This window comes from Formica exsecta, unplaced genomic scaffold (assembly GCF_003651465.1).
Source record: "Formica exsecta isolate Colony F162 unplaced genomic scaffold, ASM365146v1 scaffold7, whole genome shotgun sequence".
Lineage (NCBI taxonomy): Eukaryota > Metazoa > Arthropoda > Insecta > Hymenoptera > Formicidae > Formica > Formica exsecta.
The window spans coordinates 132562-157808 of NW_021853466.1; the positions used below are offsets into that span (position 1 = coordinate 132562).

General features: G+C 29.2%; 7 protein-coding genes across 12 annotated transcripts; 2 read left to right on the forward strand and 5 right to left on the reverse strand.

The window, feature by feature from the left end:
• Positions 1–704: 704 nt before the first annotated feature.
• Positions 705–2001, forward strand: LOC115243234 (26S proteasome non-ATPase regulatory subunit 8). Its single transcript, XM_029820050.1, has 3 exons — positions 705–865; positions 1133–1205; positions 1280–2001. The coding sequence occupies exons 1-3, from the start codon at positions 758–760 to the stop codon at positions 1897–1899; spliced, it is 801 nt and encodes a 266-aa protein (XP_029675910.1). The 5' UTR covers positions 705–757; the 3' UTR covers positions 1900–2001.
• Positions 2002–2273: 272 nt separating this feature from the next.
• Positions 2274–4734, forward strand: LOC115243233 (mannose-1-phosphate guanyltransferase beta). 2 transcript variants are annotated; one of them, XM_029820048.1, is made up of 6 exons: positions 2274–2640; positions 2934–3097; positions 3196–3589; positions 3689–3850; positions 3919–4150; positions 4241–4734. In XM_029820048.1, the coding sequence occupies exons 2-6, from the start codon at positions 2945–2947 to the stop codon at positions 4407–4409; spliced, it is 1110 nt and encodes a 369-aa protein (XP_029675908.1). In that variant the 5' UTR covers positions 2274–2640; positions 2934–2944; the 3' UTR covers positions 4410–4734. The 2 variants fall into 2 exon arrangements, with proteins under 2 accessions (XP_029675908.1, XP_029675909.1); XM_029820049.1 differs by having other exon boundaries at positions 2305–2414.
• On the reverse strand, positions 4525–7620 carry LOC115243231 (separin). The gene is made up of 9 exons (XM_029820046.1): positions 7068–7620; positions 6726–6942; positions 6353–6642; positions 6158–6294; positions 5856–6072; positions 5451–5758; positions 5198–5365; positions 4961–5106; positions 4525–4881 (listed from the first exon to the last, which is right to left on the reverse strand). The coding sequence occupies exons 1-9, from the start codon at positions 7305–7307 to the stop codon at positions 4739–4741; spliced, it is 1866 nt and encodes a 621-aa protein (XP_029675906.1). The 5' UTR covers positions 7308–7620; the 3' UTR covers positions 4525–4738.
• Positions 7621–8328: 708 nt separating this feature from the next.
• On the reverse strand, positions 8329–18230 carry LOC115243225. 2 transcript variants are annotated; one of them, XM_029820033.1, is made up of 10 exons: positions 18137–18230; positions 17903–17973; positions 17678–17814; positions 17140–17165; positions 10288–10358; positions 10138–10184; positions 9749–10059; positions 9406–9659; positions 9190–9309; positions 8329–9096 (listed from the first exon to the last, which is right to left on the reverse strand). In XM_029820033.1, the coding sequence occupies exons 1-10, from the start codon at positions 18212–18214 to the stop codon at positions 8694–8696; spliced, it is 1518 nt and encodes a 505-aa protein (XP_029675893.1). In that variant the 5' UTR covers positions 18215–18230; the 3' UTR covers positions 8329–8693. The 2 variants fall into 2 exon arrangements, with proteins under 2 accessions (XP_029675893.1, XP_029675894.1); XM_029820034.1 differs by lacking the exons at positions 17140–17165; positions 17678–17814; positions 17903–17973; positions 18137–18230 and adding an exon at positions 10533–10762 and having other exon boundaries at positions 10288–10381.
• Positions 11790–17132, reverse strand: LOC115243228. 3 transcript variants are annotated; one of them, XM_029820039.1, is made up of 8 exons: positions 14437–14455; positions 14224–14294; positions 13969–14108; positions 13545–13787; positions 13147–13460; positions 12832–13073; positions 12621–12740; positions 11790–12514 (listed from the first exon to the last, which is right to left on the reverse strand). In XM_029820039.1, exons 4-8 carry the CDS (start codon positions 13588–13590, stop codon positions 12112–12114), a joined length of 1125 nt encoding a protein of 374 aa, XP_029675899.1. In that variant the 5' UTR covers positions 13591–13787; positions 13969–14108; positions 14224–14294; positions 14437–14455; the 3' UTR covers positions 11790–12111. The 3 variants fall into 3 exon arrangements, with proteins under 3 accessions (XP_029675899.1, XP_029675900.1, XP_029675901.1); XM_029820040.1 differs by having other exon boundaries at positions 14224–15449; XM_029820041.1 differs by lacking the exons at positions 11790–12514; positions 12621–12740; positions 12832–13073; positions 13147–13460 and adding exons at positions 15968–16087; positions 16177–16430; positions 16509–16801; positions 16888–17132 and having other exon boundaries at positions 13651–13787; positions 14224–15874.
• A 950-nt stretch (positions 18231–19180) lies between the features above and the next one.
• Positions 19181–22821, reverse strand: LOC115243226. Of its 2 annotated transcripts, XM_029820035.1 has the most exons (10): positions 22698–22821; positions 21631–21706; positions 21409–21479; positions 21144–21277; positions 20882–20984; positions 20720–20775; positions 20275–20567; positions 19954–20204; positions 19733–19852; positions 19181–19679 (listed from the first exon to the last, which is right to left on the reverse strand). In XM_029820035.1, the coding sequence occupies exons 2-10, from the start codon at positions 21694–21696 to the stop codon at positions 19265–19267; spliced, it is 1509 nt and encodes a 502-aa protein (XP_029675895.1). In that variant the 5' UTR covers positions 21697–21706; positions 22698–22821; the 3' UTR covers positions 19181–19264. The 2 variants fall into 2 exon arrangements, with proteins under 2 accessions (XP_029675895.1, XP_029675897.1); XM_029820037.1 differs by lacking the exons at positions 21144–21277; positions 22698–22821 and having other exon boundaries at positions 21631–22086.
• Positions 22750–25193, reverse strand: LOC115243227 (UDP-N-acetylhexosamine pyrophosphorylase-like). Its single transcript, XM_029820038.1, has 4 exons — positions 25004–25193; positions 23956–24923; positions 23438–23834; positions 22750–23335 (listed from the first exon to the last, which is right to left on the reverse strand). The coding sequence occupies exons 2-4, from the start codon at positions 24432–24434 to the stop codon at positions 22796–22798; spliced, it is 1416 nt and encodes a 471-aa protein (XP_029675898.1). The 5' UTR covers positions 24435–24923; positions 25004–25193; the 3' UTR covers positions 22750–22795.
• Positions 25194–25247: the final 54 nt, after the last annotated feature.

Consider the following 25247-nt stretch of genomic DNA (forward strand, 5'->3'; position numbering starts at 1 on the left):
TTATTTTCAGCGCGAGTTCTGATTGGCTTCTGCTTTTCTAGCACGAGTTCTGATTGGCTTCTGCTTTTCTGCTTTCTGCTTTTCTGCCAAGGTGTGAATTCTCCCTAACGCGGAACGAGAAGGGAACCAATCGCGAGCGTAACAAAAACTGCAGAATGCTCGTGATTGGTTCCCTTCTCGTTCCGCGTTAAGCCCGAATCACACTAGCGGCTCGCGGCTGCGGCTGCGATTGCGATTGCGTTTGTGATTGTGATTTGCTACGCTCCAATCATACTTGCAATTGGTGCTTTCTGATTGGCTGAGGCAATCGCAATCGCAGCCGCAGCCGCGAGCCGCTAGTGTGATTTGGGCTTAACGCGGAACGAGAAGGGAACCAATCGCGAGCGTAACGAAAACTGCAAAAAGCTTGTGATTGGCTTTGCTCTCTTTCTGCGTTAAGCCCGTATCAGACTACGCATTGAAAATTGAGATTGAAGAGTGAAGATTAAAATTTGACCAATCAGGACAAAAAAATTTTAGTCCCTTTTATTCTGATTAGTCAAATTCCAATCTTTAATCTTCAATCTTCAATTTTCAATGCGTAGTCTGATACGGGCTTAACGCTATTCCGTTGCATGGGTTTGCACTCTCATTCTATACGACGAGAAGATTTTCGAACAGAATTTTTGATTTTTTAATGACAATGAAAATTGGCAGAACTGGCCTTCTCTTGGGTCATGCATCTCAAATATTTGATTGTTCCACGGCGAAATTAAAAATGGCAGCCTTCAAGGATGTTGTTTCCTTGTATCAGAATTTAAAACGCGAGTGGACAAGAACCCCGTGTAATTTGAAGAAATGCAGCGAATTGCTCAATCAATTGAAGGTAATTTATTAGTGTTTTATTCATGAAGCGTCAAGCGAGGTAATTGCTGACAAAAATAACTCGTCATAACCTCATCGTATTTACGGACTGTCAAAATGAATTGTCATCGTATGCCCTTTAACTTTATTTTCCGAATTTCAATGATCATTTCGTTATTATATTTGACATTTCGGCTTTTAGATATGTGTATATATAAAATTTTCATAATTATCGTATATATAACATTAACAATTAAATGTGTGATAATTATATGTGTATCCTGTGCAGATCGGTCTCACGCATCTGATGTTTCTCCCGACGTCAAACAGCACGGCCAGTCAAAATGAATTACTCATTGCCAGTATGTATCGTTCAAGTTTTCACAATTATATATGTACATATCGAATATATTAATTTGTTTTATACCTATCGCAGGAGATATATTGGAAATTGGAGCGCAATGGAGTATCGCCGCCGAAGATATACCTTCCTTCGAGCGATACATGGCGCAGCTCAAATGCTATTATTTTGATTACAAGTCTGGTTTGATGGAATCGGCGTATAAGTATCAGCTTCTTGGTCTGAATCTCTTGTTTCTGTTGTCGCAAAATCGCGTCGCTGAGTTTCACACAGAACTCGAACTCCTGCCATCCGATCAGATACAATCAAATGTCTACATAAGGCATCCCTTGAGTCTGGAGCAATACTTGATGGAGGGTTCGTACAACAAAATTTTCCTGGCCAAGGGCAACGTGCCCGCCGCATCCTACAATTTCTTCATAGACATTTTATTGAATACTGTTCGTGATGAGATCGGCGCGTGTATGGAGAGCGCGTATGACAAGATCTCCATTCAGGATGCTGCAAGGATGCTCAACTTAAACACGGAGAAAGACATAAAGGCGTTTGCCACCAAGAAAAATTGGAACCTGTCCAAGGACGGTTATTTTTCCTTTACCACGACCAATGAGAAAAAGTCCGAGGAGCCTATCCCGAGCTCTGAATTGGCAACGCTTGCTATAGACTACGCCAGAGAACTGGAAATGATCGTTTAACGCTTATGCACACAAATTTATCTGTACTTTACATTTAAATAAACTATCGCTCTTGTAAAGTAATACAACTTTTTTTTTCTTTTGTAATATACGTATTTGAAATAAAAAAATGTGTTTAAAAATTTATTTTCTCTTTTATAGGTAGATATATATTAAATGTTAAATAAGATCATATTTTATTTGCAACATTTGTCATGTTTACCATCATCTTAACGGACAATTGAAAAGGTTATATTACATCATCGATTTAATAATTACGTGGAAGAAATATTTTTGAAATCTCTTTAGATAGATAATTTATAAACCATCTTACAGTGAAAATATTCACTCATAAAATCTTTTTGTCATCTAACCTCCGATAACGAAAAGTACGATACCGTCATGTCAAAAGTGACAGTTCGGTGGCGGTGACAGGTAAGCAGATGGAAACATGGCGTCCAGTGATATTGCTGGAAAATTAATTAGCCACAGAGATTCGTGAAACAAATAATCATTATGTGAAAGGAACACATAAGGTTTGTGATTGTGTATAGCAATTTATTTTTGTCTGTGCTGATAGTGAAATATCGCGAAAGTTGTCGCTACCATACATAGATATATATATATAAGATCTATGCTACCATATCACGAATATGCTCGTAAACACGTAGCGCGCTTACATCTATTACAAGTGCATCTTACGTGGCAATAGTTATCGCAGAAAGATACCGTATTGCTTCGTTAACAAGGCGTGCGTTGCACGTAAGTAACATTGCATGTATTCGACAAAAAATAATTAACACAATACACTATATAACAGATTGTTACTATCTATATTAAACAATTTAGTAATATATATATATATAATGAAATAATAATAAATAAACGTATATTAATTTGCAGTAAAGCAGAATAAAAATATGAACAAAAAGTTGATAAAGTAATTTAATAAGAAATGATATAATATACAATATTAATAATAGGAATATGAATTAATTACAGTTTTTATTATCAGAGCACAAACTACCTCTCTTTTTCTATTGTAACTGTTACAGGATTTCTAGGGATGCATGAAAAGAGAAAAAAGTTACAAACCATGCGTGCTTTAATACTTGTAGGTGGCTATGGGACCAGATTGCGACCTCTTACTTTAAGTAGACCCAAGCCACTTGTCGAATTTGCAAATAAACCGATGCTCCTACATCAGATCGAAGCACTGGTATATAAATATTTGTCATTTGACAATTGATTAATTTACCAAAGTTTGTCGAAGTAATTTTCATTATTTCCAAGTATATTTTTTTAACATTCTTATAGGTACAAACAAATGTAACGGAAGTGATATTGGCTGTCTCCTATCGAGCGCAGCAAATGGAAGAGGAGTTGGTTCATGAAGCAAAGAAATTGGGAGTAAGACTTATCTTCTCTCACGAACCGGAACCATTGGGTACTGCTGGACCGCTTGCGCTCGCGCGTGAATATTTATGTGCCAGTGATGATCCATTCTTTGTTTTGAACTCTGATATTATTTGCGATTTTCCCTTTAAACAGCTCCTCGAGTTTCATGAGAATCATGGTAAAGAGGGAACTATAATTGTCACTAAAGTAGAGGAGCCATCAAAGTATGGTGTAGTTGTATACAAAGAAGATGGAAAAATTGAGAGTTTTATCGAAAAACCGCAAGAGTTTATATCTAATAAAATTAATGCAGGTACGATAATGGAAATATCAAAACTTATGTAGAAAAATCTTATAGATTGTAGGCACATTTGCATAATGTAAAAAAATTAATTATATTGACAAAATGCAGGCATGTACATCTTAAATCCAAGTGTATTGAACAGAATAGAATTGAAACCTACCAGCATTGAAAAGGAAGTCTTTCCAAGCATGGCTCAGGATGGAGAATTGTACGCGATGGAATTGCCAGGCTTCTGGATGGATGTAGGACAACCTAAAGACTTTCTTACAGGTATTTATACATTACTTGTACACAAGTTAATTTGTTCGTTTATATCTGATATTTATAATTTTATTCAGGAATGTCTATGTACCTTGCTTCGTTAAGGCAAAAGCACCCTGAACAGCTTTATTCTGGGCCGGGCATAGTGGGGAATGTTTTAATAGATCCGACAGCTACAATTGGCAAGGATTGCAGAATTGGTCCCAATGTCACAATTGGGCCTGGTGTCACTTTAGCTGATGGATGCTGTATTAAACGAAGCACTATTCTTAAGGCAGCTGTGATCAAAGAGCATGCATGGCTTGATGGGCAAGTATTAATTACATTATGTATATGTGCAAAGATTTACATGTATGATATTAATATCAAAGTAATTAACAATATATATCATTTAAACAGATGTATAGTCGGATGGAGAAGTGTTGTAGGACGATGGGTGCGAATGGAAGGTACAACTGTACTAGGGGAAGATGTTATTGTGAAGGATGAACTATATATTAATGGTGGACAAGTTTTGCCACATAAAAACATTTCCACTTCTGTACCAGAACCGCAGATTATTATGTGACCAAAGAGTATAACCTAAGCTCGCGAATCATTGAAGGCAATACTAATTGGCCAAGATATATGTATATTAGGAAATTTTTTTAACAATTTTTAAGAACACTTGAATGTACAATATTTTCTATACGTTGTTATTATTTTTACATACAGCATCGCGCGTCTTTAAGATATCTTCGCGTTAAAACATAAAAAAATACAGATTTTGCTTTATAAATAATCAATAAAATTCTTTTGTCTTCTGAACACAGCTTTGCTTTTGTATACGATGTAGAAAAAGAAATTAACTTACATCAATATCGCAAAAAAAAATATACCTGCAATATCAGGAAGAATTTAAACTATTTTCATTGGTAAGCCTCGTACTATTATTGCAGCTGCTGTCGTATAATGATAGCACTTATTCTTAGATTTTGCCACTGCCCGTAACATTTCTGACTCCATTTCCGTTTTGTTCTTTCCTGTTTTCTTCGTGTATTCTAAAAAAATTTCATTATAAAAAATTATCAAATATTGAAGAGAAAACATGAAAAGTGACTTTTATCTCATAATACTAACTTAAAGTACCAGAACTCCAACTATCTATGTCTACATCAGTCCACGATTTCTCAGACGATGAAGGAACCCAATTACTCATAAAGTGTGCAGTCATTTTATCAATATCAACATCTGTTACTTCCCACAACATACCCAGAAGACAAGGACTGAAAATAAAATTAATTTATACAATTTCTTTTAAATTTAAACAAAATTCTTACACTTGATACAGAAATAAACAATACATATCCTTTTTACCTGCATGCTATTAAATATTGATTTGAAATACCGAAAGGCGGATATCTTCCGCCTATCATAAATAATTTTACGCTACTACATCCGAATAATAAAACAGTAGATCTCACTTTCATTCTTTCAATATCTTCTCCGGGTAAATATTCTATGCCACTCCCATGCCCATTATACCTATAGGGAAAAAAGATAGATACAATTAAACGAATAATCTATAACGATAATTGCTGATATATATAGAAAAATAATATTTTTATACATTAAAATATCATGATTTATTAGCGCGTCCTCGAAAATTTCTTCGCTAGGCTCTGTGTTGTAAGTTTTCCATTGTGGTAACCAAAAGTCCATAAAAAGCTTTATGCGTTTTTCCATTTTATTTAAATCGCCCGACGGATTGATCATACAGATTCCCATATCTTTTTTGGCTTTAATTATTTTACAACCTTCTACTATAGTGTCTTCATGTTCTTTAAATAATGCATATGCCACATGTAGAGAAGGGAAACGAGTAACAGGATGATTCTTAATAATTTCCATAGCTTCAAATGCTATATAATCCATATGCTTAAGAATAAGAACAAATAAAGTGAATTGTCATACAAAACAGAAATTTATATAGATTTGTATATAATTATTTTTCAACATAATATTGTACACTTACCTCGTCAATAATTAAAACTAACGTCTTTCGTTTTGCGCTTTCTAATTTTTGTACATATGTTAACTTTCCATAAATAGACAAAATAATGTTATTTGCAAGTTTTTCATAATCAGGAAGCAGAAATTTCACTGCACGCGCTATTTCCTCATGCGTGAGAAAACATGAACACGTGAATATCTTTCTCAGAAGCCATCTACATCGCTTTGATATTTCAATGCTAAAGTAGCACAATAATAAAAATCAAAATATAAAAATAATATATTGCAATAGGCTTTAAATAATAACTATCAAATATTACTAACGAAGGTTTGAAATCTGATATCAATTTATCCAACACTTGATGTATTTCATCTACAATTTCTAAATTTTCAATGGGATCAGCCATAAATAGTACTCTCCATTCACGCAGCCATATCTTCTCCAATGCATTTATAGCTATCTGTAATTAATCATCTTAAATTTCTTTAAGAAGCATAATAGTTTAAATTCAAGTCTACCTTCATTTTGTTGTTCTGATCTACACGCATCATCCAATATTGCTTAGGATTTGCATAAGTGGCTCGTAACTCATATGTGTAGTTAGCCAATAACTTCTTGATCTCTTTACAGATATCATAAGATACCTGTGTTGCAGGTTTTGGTAAAGTTATGCACAAAGGTTCTATGTCAAATGGCCCTGTAGGCAATATTGTAATATGTATGGCATGCATTACAGTAGATGTATGTTTTTCATGCCTTAATACATTTGAAGATTCATATTGGGCAGTAACTTGAATCATATACCACTCTGTGGATAGAGAATCAGAATATAAATATAACAAATTTCTATAGGAATATATTGTAACAAAAAGAAAAAGAAAATGTATGTACCTTTTGGTAGTTCTGCGAGCTTTGATTTTAATGATTCATTATTGTCTGTAAATTTGGTTTCAAACTTTACATATGTTGGTTTCAAACCATATATTTGAGATTTATCCGTTAAAGATTCATACATTTGAGACTTCTGATATCTGTTCAAAATGTGTTGTCGGAGTATTACTGCATGTGATTCAACCAAATGATGAATGGCTGTGACTTCATCTCCAATCTAAAAAGATACATGTATAGCTGATATTAATATTATTGTAAGATCATTTTGATCATTATTAAGGTAAATTGGTAAAAAATTACTGTGTATATATATATATATAATTAAATTAAAGATTTAATTACCTCTAAATTACAAATTGCCAGCATTTTATTTAAACTAGCATATTCAATACTTCCCACATAATTGCATCGTGCATCCGCAAGTAATTTTTCTGCATTACTTTTAATTTCCTCCAACTTTTCTTTTTCGATTTTCTTTTGTGATTTTTTCGTATCACTCACTTTCGATTCATTTTCTATATTATTTTTATCAGAATGACACTTGCGCAAAATTCGCATGATTTTGTCAGTAATCAAACTCATGTCACGCGAAAATGTTCAGAAAAGACTTTATAGGAAATTAAAAACTATATATATTATACAATTCGTTTTGTTTACTATCCTTTCACGTGCCTTCCACAAATTTTTTTTATTCTTATAAGATAACACACACACTCTCGTATATACACCACGTTATATATCACCATACAATACAATCTAAATTTCTTAAGTGCTATTATTTTTAGTGATAGCACTTTAATACTAGATTGAATTCTATTACGTACGCACGCAATTGCAATTAATTAATTAAATATTATATTAAGACAGATAACTTTATAATTAAATAAACACAATTCAGATTTTTGCATCACTATGCAAGTTTAAAGTTAAATCGGCAGTTAATTATAATACCACACAATGCGCACTAAAAGTTACTAATAACACATCTAGTGACAATTATAATTGCACTATAGCCTAGTTTACATCGATATACCTTAAAGGTACATTTTCACGAGCCGCTAAAATCGATTGTTTGAGCGACAAAAAGGATCACGTGATCGAAATGAACGAATCAGCGACCAGACCGTCGTCACTCATTCGTTCATTTCGATCACGTGATCCTTTTTGTCGCTCAAACGATCGATTGCTTTTGACATTTTGACAAATTAGGGCCAATTTCACCAAGTCCGGTTAGATTAACCGACGGTTAAAATTAGCAGGGTTCCAACCATAAACGAGTAGTTAAGTTTGTAAATAAAGCTGAAAGAATCGATTAATTTTAATATAAGTGTGCTCGTTTTCATATTATATTTATTAAATATAATAATATATACAGGGTGTCCCAGATCATTTGGGACAATACTCGTGTGCAGATAGAGCGGACCAAACTGAGTCGAAAAGTCCTAATAAATTTAAATATATACATATATAAAATGCCACAAATATATATATATATATATATTTGAATATAAAAATTAGGAATTTCAGTTAGGTTAAGTTTAATTATTTCCGAATAAAGCTATTCGTGCATCGATTTACAATTACGCAAAATTTTAATTGGATATTTTTAATTGTAACATGTGAAGTATAGGATTAAAACAACAAATACAATGCTAATCTAATCAACATATTTATAACTTTGACATCTTTATAATCAACACAATTTGACATTTATAATGAATAAATATAACATACAATTTATTATCCTTATAGCATTAAATTATAGAGAATGCCATAATATAGAAATTGGCGCAAAAAATTATTTGACTTTATATTTTTATTTTAAAAGATTAATTAATTAAAGAGAGAAATTGTATTTTTATAATTATAATATTTAAATAAATATACGAACATGTTTATACTTAATATATATATCTACATAGATTTATCATAAATATTAGGACGCATACCATATGTTACTATGTAAAATCATTTATGAGGAATTATAATATGCTTGACTATAGTAAGAGCACCATGTATTACATTTACTGTTGAATTATTATTAATGGTATCATATCTAAAGTCAGTGTTTTCGCTTGACAAGAGATTTATAACACCCGAAGGTATTCCAGATATTTTAAACATGTCACAATATGGTGCCAGAATACACAAATCTGGGTTACATATCACGATGACAGAATTGCCAATAATTAAACTTTGTGTTAATTCACGAAACAAAGTAATTTCGTCTTTTTCCATAAGAATAACAGTGCCTTGTGGCTTACGAGTTTTTATTACTTCAAATCTTTCATTTTGATAGCATTGTACTAGACTTCCACGAATATATGATAACTTTATCCAGTTTGATACCGTTGAAGCCAATAGAAATTTACTAAAAAAAGACATAATTAAAAAAGAATATCAAGACAAAATAAACACATACAAATATACGAGAAATAAGACATTATAGAATGATTTAACATACCCATTGCATTCTAATGTGGATGCAAAATTAGATAATATCTTCATTCTAGATTTACTAGACATAATATTCCAAGTTGTGAATCCAATTGTAGCTGAAGCAGAGCACTTCATAACATCTTCACTACAATAAATTAAATGATTACAAATTCAAATATAATATTGTTAAACTATTTTAATTAGAAAATTATTATATAAAATAAGACTACTATATTTGTACCGAGTTGCATTTGCCAATAAAATGTTATTATGTATCCAATATGTATATTTAATAGGTATTTGCCACATGCCATTATAAAACAGATTATATGTTAAACCTTTATGATTTATTGGATTTATTACATTTGTATATGTATGTTCATCCAATTGAGATAAATTGAGAGACTGATATAATGATTTAAAATTTAAATCTATATACGGAAATATGATACCAGGACAAAAATCCATGTGTGTATTTATAAATAGAATATGTTGCTGTTGAAAAGAAACATTGTTTTAATAGCACAATTTGGAAATATATGTTATAAAATGGCATATTATGTAATATAATTTTAATGATATACATTTAAGGATTCTGCTAAATTTTTTGCAGCTATAACATCTTCTGACCATATGGACACTATATTCATTTCATTTATTATATCTATATGGCATTTAAATGGACGGTCTGTAAGTAATTCTTCCTTTGATTGAAATATATGAATGGGAATGTCCAAATGCCCGAAATATTTTTTAAAATGCCATTTAAAAGTCTGTACTATTGATTCTTGGACCCAAATTTTATGTAATCCAGACGTAACGCTTTTAAACTTTAAACAATCAATGACTGCATACAAATCTGAATCTTCCAGAAGTATCATTTCAAAATGCTGCACTACATAAATATTAAAGTGATTAATTGCAAGATCTAATTTTATTTATAAATTATATCTTATATAAATATTTTCCTTACGTAAAACGTTTTTATAATCCTGATATATCTCCATTTCGTCTTCCGGGCTAAAAATATAAAAATAACAAAATATATCAATGATATCAATTTTAATATAATAATAATCAATTAATATAATACATTATAAGAATTTTTACAAAGAATAATTACACAATGGCAGTTTCCAAAAAAACCTGTATTACATTTTCTATACACATACTGTAGATTGTAAGCATTATTAACATAACTGGCGATGTATATCCATCTATAAAGATTAAAAGAATTTTCTATATATAATATTTGTTATAGTGTTATTGCTATTTACAAATAAAATAAAATTATGCTAGGGACACAAATAAAACATATAATATCGATATAATTATTAAAATTGCAAAGATATATTATTTAATGCATACCAAAACTTAAATCAAGCAAAAAACTTGCACCAAAATGATAGAGATAATTAAGAACAGAGGTAATTATATCTACATGTTCACAAACTGACTTAAAAAGATTCAAATGCTTTTCTATTAGTGATGCTGTGTGAAAGAATCTACAAACATGAAAAATCAGATATAAATGTGACAAAAATAAAAGTAACATTTTTACATTTTTATCACATTATTTACAGCTTAAATTTAAGTGTCTATATTTACCTATGTGAGATTTTGTCAGTTTTCTTAAAATTTAATTCTTTAAATAAAAAGAATATTTTTTCTAGTGTTTCCTAAAAATATGTGTAAAAGAGATAATAATAAACATTATACAATAATATATATCAAGTTTTTTCTCTCTTTGTTCTCAATATTAATATTAAAAGTTTCATAATTTTCCTTTTTAATATATATATATAATAGTATTATTTAATATTCATACTCACGTTTATTTTTTTGTTATTTTTATCATATTCCAGATTAGTATAATATTTATTTATAATTTTCACACGCTCATGCATGATTATTAATTTGGTTTAAACAATATTTTATAAAACGAGATTACAAAGAAAGAATTACACATATATGTGTTTATGAGAGATCGATACAAATAAAGACGACCTTTTGTGTTTGTGAAAAAAAAAAAATATATATATATATTTGATACAGAGCAACAAACCACATAGTGATGATATGAAACATTATTTTAATACTATTATTAACATTTTCATAATACTATTAAAATAAAGATTGAACAAAGATTGAAAAGAGGAAAATGTAACGAGAGTTTATATTACGGAGAGACACACACATCTATATCTTTTTAATTATTTATTATATATAAAATTTCTTAAGAAATAACAGAGAGATATTCATTTTTCTATATCTATTTAAATTTTTACGCGCGCGCTTTTTTTTTACCATCCACAAAATATTTTATTTATATTAAAACAAATTTGTATTATTAGTGACTTTAAAGTCGAATACGATGGAATAATATAATTTGAAATTTCTTCTATATACATATTTAACGATTTTCACTTCCGGTTTAGAAATCAGAAATCGCATCGTATCTAGATATTCATTTATCATGATTATTGAGATTAATGTTTTTATTTTGTAAATTCATTTAATCTTTCTTTTTAATTGATTAATAATATTATAGCTATGTGTGATATATTGTACTTAATATTATATTTTATTTACTAAGTGGGAGATATATGAAACAGAAGAGATTAAAACAAAATAAATTATATAATATATTAATCTAACCAATATATTTATAATTTTGACATTTTTAACCAACAATCATAACACACAATCTTTTATAACACTGAATTAAAGGATCTGTTGATATGTATAAGGGTTGGCAGAAAAAGCTATTTAATTCTATCAATTTTGTTTTAAAAAATTAATTGAAAAACTTAATAACAAGAGATATTGTTCTTTTAAAATTATAATATATAAATATGTGAATGTGTGTTTATATTTGTGTGTGTATTTATCCGCGGATTTATCATAACATTAGAATGATTAGAGCCTACGTGGTATCTTATTAAAATTATTGACGAGATATTATAATATGCTGTGTTACGGTAAGTCCAGCAAATGCTTCAGCTGACGTTGAATTTACAAAATTAGTACATTGAATGTCCCCTGCATTTTGACTTGATAAAAAATTTATAACACCCGGAGGTATTCCAGATATTTTAAACATGTCACAATATGGTGCTAGAGTACATAAATCTGGGTTACATATCACAATGACAGAATTGCCAATAATTAAACTTTGTGTTAATTCACGAAACAAAGTGATTTCATCTTTCTCCTTAAGAATAATAGTGCCTTGTGGCTTACGAGCTTTTATTACTTCAAATCTTTCAGATTGAAAGCAATCTATTGTATTTCCAGCAATATATGACATTTTTATCCATTTTAATACTATCTTGGCCAATAAATAATCACTACAAAAAAAAGGAAATCATAAAAAAGAATATCAAGAAAGAATAAACACATAAACAGATACAAATCTATGTAAGAAATAAGATATTATAGAATGATTCAACATACCCATTACATTCTAATGTGGTTGCAAAATTAGATAATATTTGCATTTTAGACTCACTGGACATAGTACTCCAAGTGTTGAATCCTTCTCGAGCTGAATCAATACATTCCATAACATCTGCACTACAATAAATTAAATAATTACAACTTTAATATATTTTATTAAATATTTTCGAATATAAAAATTATTGCAGATAAGTATGCATGTTTATACCGAGTTGCATTTGCCAATAAAACATTTTCATGTATCCAATATGTATTTTCTTTAGGTTTTTGCCACATGCCATTATAAAACAGATCGTATATTAAGGTAACTTTATGCTCAGTTGGATTTGTATTGTCTATATCTCGTAAAGAGTGCATAGACAGAAATAATGATTTGAGAATTATATCAAAATATGGAAATATAATATCGGGACAAATATCCATATGCGTATTTATAAATATAATTTGTTGCTGAAAAAAGAAATCGTTAATTTCGTTAACATTTGTTTGACAATGTTACGATGCATAATTTTTAAGAATGTACATTTAAAGTTCCTGCTAAATTTTTTGCAGCTATAACATCTTCTGACCATATGGATACTATATTCATTATATTCTCCATATATATACTCCATACAGATGCACTACATGTAATTAATTCTTGCTTTGATTGAAATATACAAATAGGAACATCCAGACGTCCAAAACATTTCTTAAAATGCCACATAAAAGTCTGTGCTATTGATTCTTGGACCCAAATTTTATCTAAACTATACATAATGTTTTTAAACTTCAAACAGTTAATAACTGCATGTAAGTCTGAATCTTCGAGAAGTATCATTATTTCCATGTGACGGGCTATATAAATATTGAAGTAATTAATTATAAGATAAAGATACGATTTTAAATTATATCTTATATAATGTTTAATGTTTTTCTTACGTGCAATTTTTTTATAATTATAATACACCAGTTTTTGTGATTCCATACTAAAATATAAACATAACTTATAAAATATGAATAATATCAATTTTTCTATAATAATGACCAATTAATGTAATGCAGTATAAGAATTTTTACTGTATAATTACATAACGGCAGTTTCCAAAAATATCTGTATAGCTTCTTCTTTATAAATATTAGAGATTGTAAATATTACACACATGGTTATATCGAAGCTTTCAGCTAGAGAACAAAAGAATTTTTTTTATAATGCATTATTAGTGACGTTAGTGGTGGTGTGCCATTATTATTTGGATATAAATAAAACTATGATAAAATAAAATTATGATAGGAACGCAAATAAATTTTATATAATATCAATATATTTTTAAAATTCTAATTGCAAGTATTTTATTATGCATACCATAATACCGTGAATCAAGCGCAAAATTTGCACCAAAATAATAGAAGTAATCAAGAATAGTGGTAGCTACATCTACATGTTGGCAAACTGTCATAAAAAGATCCAAATGCTTTTCTATTAGTGATGCTGTATAAAGAAATCTACAGACAAAAATCCAAATGTATATATCTACTCATTATAAATATCACATGGTAAAAGCAACTTTTACATTTTATCACATTATTTGTATTTTAAAATATTAAAGTGTTTATTTACCTAATTTCTATAGTATCAGTATCCGCAAATTTTAATTCCTTAAATAAATTGGATATTTTTGTTAATGCTTCCTGAAAGTACATATATGAAATAGTATTACATATTTTACAAGAAATAGAGATTAAATTTTCTCTCTTTGTTTTCAATATGAACATTAAATCTCATAAATCCTTTATTAATAATACATATACATATTCATATTCATATACTCACCATTTTCTTATTATTTTTATTATATTCTAGATTATTATAATATTTGTTAATAGTTTTTACACGCTCATACATTATTACTAATCTGGTTTCAACAATATTTTATAAAATGAGATTAAAGAGAATTTACATATATATCTACGAGAGATTGATCGCGCGCGTTATCTTCGCACAACAATGATTGTAAATACAGAAAGACGACCTTGTACTTGTGCAAAAATTATATATTTTGATACAGAGCAACAAATCGGTGATTATATGCAAAGTATTTTAAAACTAATAATATTTTCATAATACTAATAAAATAAGATATATATTAAAGATTGTAAAGAGGAATGTGTAAACAGTTATGTAACGGCCGTTTATATTACAGAGACACATTCTCATTTAATTGTTCTATATATAAAATTTCTTAAAAAGTAACAGAGATATTCGTTTTGCTATTGCATCTGATATACTTATCTTCTTATCATTCATAAAATATTTTTCCGTTTTGTTAACAAAGAATAATCTATATCATTTATTTAACTTCAAAATTAAATATGACTAAATAGTACAATTTAAAATTCTTTCATATATACCAGGCGTTTTTAATGTTTTTTGCTTCCGTTTTATACCTTCAAAAGTCGCATCGTGTGTAGATATTCATTTATCATGACTGTTGATTAAATATTTTTATTTCGTAAGTTTATATTTGATCTTTTGTTTTAATTGTGATTAATTGTGACGTATGTAAAACAGAGTTACATAAATTATACAATATTAATTTATGTAGCATATCTATAATTTCTTGATATCAACAATCATGACATACAATCTTTTATCATTGAATTAGAGGAGAATTATATCACAATATAAGGATAAGTGGGAGAAGTTATTTGATTCTATCAATTTTATTTTGAAAAATTAATTTAAAAATTTAATACAAGAGAAGTTATCCCTCTAGAATTATATTTTTTAAATATATGAATGAGTTTATACATGTGTGTATATATCTGCATAGTTCTTATTGTAAACATTAGAGCACATACATTATTAAAATTATTTACGAGAAACTACAATATGTTTGACTTCACTAAGAGTTTCAAATATTTCATTTACTGTTGCATTATTAATTGTATCATATCTAAAGTCAGTGTTTTTGCTTGACAAGAGATTTATAACACCCGGAGGTATCCCAGACATTTTAAACATATCACAATATGGTGCCAGAGCACACAAATCTGGGTTACATATCACGATGACAGAATTACCAATAATTAAACTTTGTGTTAATTCACAAAATAAAGTAATTTCATCTTTCTCCTTAAGAATAACAGTACCTTGTGGCTTACGAGTTTTTATTACTTCAAATCTTTCAGTTTGAAAGCAATGTATCAGACTTCCATAAATGTATGGCAACTTTATCCAATTTGATACTATTTTGGCCAATGAAAATTTACTAAAAAAAGATAAGGTTATAAAAGAGTATCAAGGCAGAATAAACACAAACAAATATACAAGAAATAAAACATTATAAAATTATTTAACATACCCATTGCATTCTAGCATAGATACAAACTTTAATAATAGTTGCATTCTTGAATCATTAGACATAGTACTCCAAATTTGGAATCCTTCTGTAGCTGATTCAATACAATCTATAATATCTTCACTACAAGAAATTAAATAATTACAAGTTTAATATATTTTGTTAAATGTTTTGGAATAAGAATTATTGCAGACAAGTATGCATGTTTATACCAAATTGCATTTGCCAATAAAATGTTATTATGTTTCCAATATGTATCTTTCTTAGGTTTTTGCCACATGCCATCATAAAACAGATCATATATTAAACCTTTATGTGCAGTTAAATTAATTGGATTTGTACATACATATTTGTCCATTTCTTGTAAATTGAAAGAATCATATAATGGTTTGAAATATATATCTATGTATGGAAGCATAATACCAGGACAAAAATCCATGTGTGAATTTATGAATGAAACATGTACCTGTTAAAAATAGATATTATTTTAACAAAATTATTTCAGTTAATATTATAGTTATATTATTCTTATATAATAATGTACATTTAAAGATTCTGCTAAATTTTTTGCAGCTATAATATCTTCTGACCATATGGAGACTATATGTACACTATATGTAGATGTATTGAGTGTAAGTAATTCTTGTCTTGATCGAAATGTATAAAAATTTATATGCAGATACTCAAAATATTTCTTTAAATACCATGCAAAAGTTTGTTTTATTGATTCTTGGACCCAAATTTTATCTAATTGAAACAAAACATTTCTAGTTTTCAGACAGTTAATAACTGCGTACAAATCTGAATCTTCGAGAAGTATCATTTTAATATTTGGGCCTAAATAAAATATGTAATGATTAAATATAAAATAAAAATACGTTTTTTTAAGTTATGTCTTATATATAAAAATATATTTTTCTTACATATAACTTCTTTATAATGATTATATATTTGCATTTGTGAGTTCTTGCTAAAATATAAAAATATGTAAAATATTGATAATAATACCAATTTCAATATAGTAATGACCAATAAAATATTAATCAACTAATATAATACAGTAAGTGTAAGAGTTCTTACGAAAAGTTTTTAAAGAATAATTACATGATGGCAGTTTCCAAAAATATTTGAATTGCATGTTCTTTATACATATTGTAGATTGTAAGCATTATTAATATGATTTTCTCATCATTATTATTTGCTGGAGAATAAAAGAAGTTCGTATATAATATGTGTATTGTTATTATGTATAAATATAGTAATGAGCATAAACATAGGAAATATAGATTGTTATTATAGGAAATTTGGGAAATAGAAATAAAAATTAGAAATAGAAATATTATAGGAAATATAGACATAGCATATGTTATGTTATATGTATATGTTATATGTATATTATATGTATATTATGTTATATGTATATTCGTGCGCCAAAATTAGAAAAAGAACGCAATGTCTCAGACATACATGTTTATCTCTTTTTAAGTAGAGAGAAAAACCAGACATTGATCTGAGACATTGCGTTCTTTTTCTAATTTTGATGCAACATTTGTTCGATACACACAATATATATTTTCTATGTCTCTATGATAATGAGTGCCATTTATTATATAAAAAAAATTATGATAAAATATAATTATGGTAAAGATGCAAATAACATATATTATCAATATATTCTTAAAATCGCAAATGCAAAAATGTTATTATACATACCTGACGCATTATCGAACTTAAAACTCACAGCAAAATGAATGAAGTAATCAATAATATTGGTAATTACATCTACATGTTCGCAAGCTGCCATAAAAACTCTCAAATTCTTTTTTATTAATGTTGCTGTCTCAAAAAATCTATAAACGTAAAAGATATAACAAAGATAAAAGCAACTTTTACATTTTTATCACATCATAATTGCAGCTTAAATTTAAGTTTATTTACCTTAATGAAACATCGTGAGTATCCTCAAATTTTAATATCTTGGATAAAGCGCATATTCTTCCTAGTGCTTCCTAAAAGTACATAAATAAAAGATAGAGTAACATATACATATAGACATTGTATAAAAAATATAGAGAAATCTGAATTTTCTTCATTGTTCTCAATATTAATATTATAATTTTTATTAATATATTATATAATATATTTACATGTATTATTCATATTTATACTCACCCTTCTGATGTCTTTATATTCTAAATAAGTATAATATTCATTAATAATTTTCACTCGTTCATACATGCTAATACTCATTATAAATTTTATTTCAATTATATTTCACAATAAACAAAATTAAAGAAGTATATGACTACGAGAACTTGGTCGTTATCTTCGTATGACAATGACACATAGGAAAACGACCTTGGTGTTCGTGCAAAAAATGTATATTTTGATACAAAGCAATAAACCGGTGATTATGCAAAGCATTTTAAAACTAATAACATTTTCATATAATACTATTCTAAAATAAAAAAGATGCACTAAAGATTGAAAAGAGAAATGTGTAAACAATCTGTAACATGCTTTTTATATTACAAAAACGTTTATTTCTTTGTTCTATATATACATTTTTTAAAGAAATAACAGATATTTTGCTACTGCATCTTTTTAGATACTTATTATATTCTGACAATTCATAAAATAGTTTTTCCTTTTGTTTAAAACACAAATCTGTATTACTTACGTCTTCAAAGTTAAATATAATTAAACATACAATTTGAAATTTTTTATGTATTCCAAACCTCTTTTAAATCTTCCACTGTATGCTTTAGGCTTTCAAAAGTCACATTATGTTTAAATATTTATTTATATTATGGCTATTGATTAATAAATATTTTTATTTTATAGTCTTATGTTAGTCTTTTATTATTTAATCGTGACTCACTATTATTGTAATTAGTATTTTATTTAATAATTATGATACATGTAAAACAAAAGATTAAAACATAAATTTTACAATGTTGATATAAAGAACACATTTATAATTTTGACAATATTCAATTAACAATCTTAAACTTCAATTAACAATCATAATAAGCAATCTTTTGTGATATAGAATTAAAGAATATAAAAAGATGGGGAATTACTATTTCACTATAAATTTGTTTCAAAAAATTAATTAATAGATAACTGAGAATCATTATTCTAAATTTTAAATAAATATTTAATGTGTAATGTATCTAAAAAATGCATGAACACACATGTGTATTTATAATTTGTGTGTATGTTCTATAAAATGATATTAAATCTTAATTAAATCTCTAATAACTCGATAACATTGAGATACGTGCTATGTTATCAAAATTATTGAAGGCAAACTACAATATGCTTGTTCATAGTAAGATATGTATATACTTCCTCTGGGTTTAATGTTGCAAGTTCATCATAATTAACGTTCTTTACAAATTTACTTGACAAGAAATTTATAACACCCGGTGGTATTGTAGCTGTTGAAAATATGTCGCAATAAAGTGGTAGAATACACAAATCTGGATTACATACCACAATAACAGAATTGCCAGTAATTAAACTTTGTGTTAATTCACGAAACATAGTAACTTTATCTTTCTCTTCAAGAAGAATAATACCTCTTGGTATACGAACTTTTGTTATTTCAAATTTTTGTTGTTTAAATTCAGTTTCATGGTGAGTCAATTGATTAATAGAAAAATATTGCAATTTTAACCATTTTGATACTATATCCGCTAATAAAGATTCACTAAAAAAAATAAAAAATAGAAATATAGAAACACTTTTTAATCATTTACGTACTTCTTGTATTCTAATATTAATGCAAGCTGGGATAATACATGCATTCTAGAATTAATGGATTTAGCACTCCAAATTTTAAATCCTTGTACAGCTGACTGTACACATCTCTTCATATCTTCACTACAATAAATTAAATGATTAAGTTAAACGTTTAATATATTAATTTCTTTTAATTCAAAAATTATTATAAAATAAGATCAGAGAATTATGTCTATTTGTACCTTGTTGCATTTGCCAATAACATATCATTATATTTCCAATATGTATTTGTTACAGGTTTTTGCCACATGCCATTATAAAACAAATTATATTTGTTAGAAAACAGATTATAACTTGTATCTGTTTCTGAATTTATTAAGCATTCACAATCAGATTTATCTTCATAACGAAATATAAGGTCAAGTAGTTTTGCGTAAGGTAATAAGATACTAGCGCAAAAATTCATATGTGTATTTATGAATACAACATGTCCCTGTTAAAAGAAAAGATTGTTTTAATAACCACAATGTGACAAAATCGTGTTTATAATTTAAATGATTTACCTTCACGGACATGGCTAAATTTCTTGCACCTACAATATCTTCTGACCATATGGAAAACATCCTAAATTCCATACAAAACATTTCTGATGAAAGTAATTCTTGCTTTGATTGAAATATATGAATGGGAACATTTAAATGTCCAAAATATTTCCTTATATGCCATTGAAAAGCCTTTTTTATTGATATTTGGACCCAAATTTTATTTAAACAAGACACAACGTTTTTAATTTTCAAATAGCTAATAAATGCATACAAATCTGATTCTTCAAGAAGTATCATATCAATCTTTTGCTCTATAAATAAAATTTAAAAGATACTGTTTATACAAAAAGTACTAATCTTATATACACTAATTATAAAAATTATTAATTTTTAATACTTAAAAGTTTTTGAAAATATGAGAAGTAATATTTAAATTATATTTTAAGTGTATTAATTTTCTTACCTGAAATTAGAATTTTAGTGTCTTTGTGTATAGCATTTTGTACCTCCGAATTTTTACTAAAATATAAGAGAGTAATATATATAAAATATGATAAAATCTACTTTAATATGATAAAAGAAATTATTGATTTATTATATTAAATATTTTGCACTAATTAATTACATGATAGCATTTTCCAAAAATAGTTGCACTTCTGATTCTAAACTTATATTAAAAATTGTAGCCATCAACGATGCGATTAAGCTAGATTTATTCTTAAATTCGCCTAGAAAACGAAAGAATCTTATGTGTATATTATATGATGCTATTGTTACTTATAAATAAAATAAAAAACTATGATAAAATAAAATTGACAAAAATACAAAGAATGTAATATCAATATATTTTCATAATTACATTTACAAGAATATTTTATTCTACATACCCTTCGTGTCATGCATAAATTGCGCACTAAAATATTTTAAATAATCAATAATACTGTTAACTACATCTATATGTTCACAAACTGATAGAAAAAGAAGAAAATTGTCTTGCATTATTAATGCTGTTTCGCTGAGTCTGTAAAAAAAATTAAAAAAAAAAAAAAAAAACAATAAAAAATAAATATATATGCATGCTACAAATATGAGAAAAATAAAAGCTTTCACATTTTTATTACGTTATTTGCTGAAATTTATACATGTATTTACCTGACTGCAAAATTATTAACATCTTCAAAGTCTAATTCCAAATATAAATTGGATATTCTCTTTAGTGCTTCCTAAAAAAAGTACATAATACTATCTATATGTTTTACAATATAGACAAAATATTTTCTCTTTTTGTTTTTAATAATAATATTAAATCTCATAATTGGCTTAATAAAAAAATTAATAATTACGTTTATATATATAATTCATATTCATACTAACCTTTTTATCATTTATACCATATTCGAGATTAGTATAATATTCGTTTATGCTTCTCGCATACTCCATGATTATTAATCTGGTTTAAACAATGTTTATAAAACGAAATTTAAAAAGTATGTATGCTACGAAAGATCGGTCATTATCCTTGCAATGGTTGTAAACATACATGAGAATGACCTTGGCTTGTGAAAAGGTATATGTACTTGACTTAAAATAACAAGTATCTTATATTATGGAAACGCGTGTTCACATATACTCTAATTTTAATTTCTCTGTATATGAACATTCTTAAGAAATGATACAGATACTCCTGTCACTGTATCCTTTCAAAAATGCATTTTAGAATCTTACAATTTATAAAATATTTCTTCTTTTTATTAAGAAACACACACAAACATCTCCATTGTTTGCAAATTTAAAATTTTTACTGTTAACTATAAATATGATTGAACAATACTATAATTTTAAAATTTCTTATGTATGCTAAACAGAGCATTAATGTCTTCCGCTTCCAGATTTGAGATTTTCCAATTGCACCATGTCTAGATATTCTATTTATCATGATTTGTTGATTAAAGAAAACCACAGCTTTATTTCTTTAATTTAATCCGAGGTACGCTTTTTCTAAATAATAGTGGTTCCATAAAAACAGTTTGTTGGATGAAAGGACAATTCTTTGTTTTCAAAATATTTATTTTTTAAACTTGGATTTGCTTATAATAAAAGTGAAAATTACTAGTTTATGCATAGTTTAAGATTCACTAATAACTTTTGTATATTCAATTTTTATTTAACATACATAACAGTATATAAAAATGATGATGATATATATGTATATATATATATATTGCGAAATTATCACCGAATTATATATACTTGAATTTATATCAGCCGAAAATTCGATGCACAGTTATTAATATCATGCTTATTTATATGCCTATTTCTTTTATCCAGATAGTAACCAGTTCCATCATCGTAAACATGATTAATTTTGAAAGCTTGTAAGTTGTATATAAATCTCAAAACCAATGTTATAAAATATAATTATTATAGATGATATTACTTACACTTAATCTTATTTCATCACAGAGGAATGTAAATGTCAATTGTTTCCAAGATATCTCGTTACCATAGGTCGGCGGAATCTTTTTCATTCATATTTTTATTATTCGAGAACTTGCGGTCCTGCGAAAGATTGATTATTCGCGATTTGATGCAGATTCTCTCCCGCGTATGAAAGTAAAGGAGAGATCTCGACGCTGTCGCCAACGTCTTTCGCGCCTGCGTCCAATAACCATTTTTTATGTAGATTGAACAGATCGGTGCGAGCAGTGCTCGAGCAATCTTGACCGGCAGAATTTGAATTCTTCAACGGGCTGAATTCTTCCTCGCGAGTTCCCTGCCAAACCGCGAAATTCTTCGCGAAAGGAAACACGTCAAACACAAATTTCTCTATTTTGATACCATTCGGAATTTTCGGAGTGATTCTTTCCCCCTCATCGTTGACGTACGGAATTTTCTTCTTCGCCACGTGTAGAATCAAATCTTTCTCGTGAAAGTATACAATGTCTTTTAGAAAATCAATCGTGAAGTAGTGATTGCATATGTTGGCGGCGTTGTATACCAGTTGTCCATTGTCGTGACGGAGTTCCGCGGTTTCCTTCGTGATCTCGCTGTATTCTACTACTTGATAATGATCCTCCACCTACATTAATCAAGATAAAAATTTTACATTACACAAAGTATTTGTACGAGATATAAATTTAATTTGTAACACACAAAAAAAAATATATAAAAGTATACATGCCTTGCAAACTACGCCAACCGCTTCGGAGGAGGAAGATTTTTCAATAACTTTAACTCCGCAGTCCGTTTCGGAGAGCAAGCAATATCCTATAAATATAGGATCCGCTACTTTCACCAAGATGTTGTCCACGGAATGCGCGTGAATACTCCGGATACGACGCTGGATCATGTCGTCCAATATTTTATGATTCTTCAATGCGCGATACAATCCTCCGTTACCATCGGGTGCTTTGGAAATCCGATGCTTGGCATCCAAAATAATTTTCCCGTCAAAGGTAAAACATGGCAGCATGCCTTGCTTAAAGGCTCTGACATTTTTTTCTTTTAAACCAAAATAGTCATGTTGTTTGAGATATGCGACAGTGTCATCATGAGTAGCGTCGCTAGTAAGAATGTACCTGAAAAAGAAAAAATAAATAAATAAAATTTAATTGATATCTTTGTCCACCTCCTTTTCCTTACGATACATTATACTTATATACTTCTTCTCAACTAACAAAGATATTTTTTCTTACGTACCAAGTTATCTCTCCACGTTTTCCACAACGTTGTTCTGCCATATTTTGCAAACGAAGTATCCTTTCCGCCTGCAACTGGAAGAGAGTTTTACGAGATGGCAAATCAACATCGTACATTCCCTTGGGATAGGTCACTCCTAGACGCGTGCCTTGGCCACCTGCCATCAATAATACAACAACACGGCTCTCAGCGACTTCTATCAAACCAAGTTCCTCGTACCTCTCCAATTCTTCCTTCGTCGAGGTCTTAACAGAAGCGATCTTTGTCTCGTCGATCGGTTGTACCTTGTCATCCAGCGTACCTTGACCGATGCGCTGGGAGGATTCCACAGCTTTCTTAAAGTACGCAACAGTCTCTTGCAGATCCAACTCTTCTATATCATTCTCCAATTGGTTTCTATCCTCGTCCGTCAGCTCCTCCCAAAATTTGAGCAGATGTTCCTGATCATACTCGCTCAGTTTCTTCTTTAGACCTTCCATACTCGTTGACAGACTGCGTTTGACACTTGCGCGAGGACGGAGTTGTATACAATATATCACCTTATCGCGTGCAGCGTTTATCGTCTCGCGTGTAATCCGTAAATAAATTCCTCGATACAGCGGTGTGCGTCAACGACGCGAGAGCGAGCGGAGGAAAAGAACGATCGGACGATAGGGAGAGACCAGTAACGGTCCAGCAACAGGTATTCATCGGGCTCGATCGGCCTGTCTCGCAGGTATAGGCCTGTCTCGTGGCGGCGACGTTCACCTTCACTTTCACGATTCCACGTAGCCCGATTCGATTTCTCTTATCGGCCCCTCCCGCTCGGCCGGACTGCACGTATAATTCTCCTTTTCTTCGCCGCCGTCCCGCACGACGAGCTGTCGCCGGCCATAGCTGTCGACGCTGAGAAAAGTCATCTCTTCCACGGCGGATAACCTGCTACGCATTCAGCGGGTCCTTCGTCCTTTATCCCGTCGATGATCGAGCTGAACAAAAGACATGACTCGTAAAGCGATGTTGATAAGGAACTTTTGTGGAATTCGCGCGATAACCCGTCATAAAATACCTATGTAAACTGAAGATCTTCTGCCCTACTTCCGGCCCGGCACGCCGGCGAGCGCGAAAGGTGAAAGGTCGCGGCGAGAGAGCGAATGACCTTCACTCGAGAGCAACGTTCGCATGTATAACTGCACGGACAAGAATTTTCGAGCGATTTTATTTACGTATTCGTCGACTTATTAGCGGCGACATTCCAGATTTCGGAGAAACTGGTATTTTACCGGTTTTCTCTCTCTCTCTCTCTCTCTCTC

Coding starts and splice junctions, on each gene's coding strand:
- LOC115243233 (XM_029820048.1), top strand. CDS start 2,945: ATGCATGAAAAGAGAAAAAAGTTACAAACCATGCGTGCTTTAATACTT. Junction 3,590..3,688: donor ATCTAATAAAATTAATGCAG/GTACGATAATGG, acceptor GACAAAATGCAG/GCATGTACATCTTAAATCCA. Junction 4,151..4,240: donor GAGCATGCATGGCTTGATGG/GCAAGTATTAAT, acceptor TCATTTAAACAG/ATGTATAGTCGGATGGAGAA.
- LOC115243226 (XM_029820035.1), bottom strand. CDS start 21,696: ATGGAGTATGCGAGAAGCATAAACGAATATTATACTAATCTCGAATAT. Junction 20,985..21,143: donor ATTTATGCATGACACGAAGG/GTATGTAGAATA, acceptor TTCGTTTTCTAG/GCGAATTTAAGAATAAATCT. Junction 19,680..19,732: donor TTAATATTAGAATACAAGAA/GTACGTAAATGA, acceptor TATTTTTTTTAG/TGAATCTTTATTAGCGGATA.
- LOC115243225 (XM_029820033.1), bottom strand. CDS start 18,214: ATGAGTATTAGCATGTATGAACGAGTGAAAATTATTAATGAATATTAT. Junction 17,815..17,902: donor ACTCACGATGTTTCATTAAG/GTAAATAAACTT, acceptor TTACGTTTATAG/ATTTTTTGAGACAGCAACAT. Junction 17,166..17,677: donor TAAGTTCGATAATGCGTCAG/GTATGTATAATA, acceptor TTTATTCTCCAG/CAAATAATAATGATGAGAAA.
- LOC115243227 (XM_029820038.1), bottom strand. CDS start 24,434: ATGGAAGGTCTAAAGAAGAAACTGAGCGAGTATGATCAGGAACATCTG. Junction 23,835..23,955: donor AAACGTGGAGAGATAACTTG/GTACGTAAGAAA, acceptor TTTCTTTTTCAG/GTACATTCTTACTAGCGACG. Junction 23,336..23,437: donor CGGTTGGCGTAGTTTGCAAG/GCATGTATACTT, acceptor TGATTAATGTAG/GTGGAGGATCATTATCAAGT.
- LOC115243234 (XM_029820050.1), top strand. CDS start 758: ATGGCAGCCTTCAAGGATGTTGTTTCCTTGTATCAGAATTTAAAACGC. Junction 866..1,132: donor AATTGCTCAATCAATTGAAG/GTAATTTATTAG, acceptor TATCCTGTGCAG/ATCGGTCTCACGCATCTGAT. Junction 1,206..1,279: donor AAATGAATTACTCATTGCCA/GTATGTATCGTT, acceptor TACCTATCGCAG/GAGATATATTGGAAATTGGA.
- LOC115243228 (XM_029820040.1), bottom strand. CDS start 13,590: ATGGAATCACAAAAACTGGTGTATTATAATTATAAAAAAATTGCAC. Junction 13,461..13,544: donor TAATTATAAAAAAATTGCAC/GTAAGAAAAACA, acceptor ATATTTATATAG/CCCGTCACATGGAAATAATG. Junction 12,741..12,831: donor TTATTGGCAAATGCAACTCG/GTATAAACATGC, acceptor AATTTATTGTAG/TGCAGATGTTATGGAATGTA.
- LOC115243231 (XM_029820046.1), bottom strand. CDS start 7,307: ATGAGTTTGATTACTGACAAAATCATGCGAATTTTGCGCAAGTGTCAT. Junction 6,073..6,157: donor ATATCAGATTTCAAACCTTC/GTTAGTAATATT, acceptor GTGCTACTTTAG/CATTGAAATATCAAAGCGAT. Junction 5,107..5,197: donor CAATATTTAATAGCATGCAG/GTAAAAAGGATA, acceptor TTTTATTTTCAG/TCCTTGTCTTCTGGGTATGT.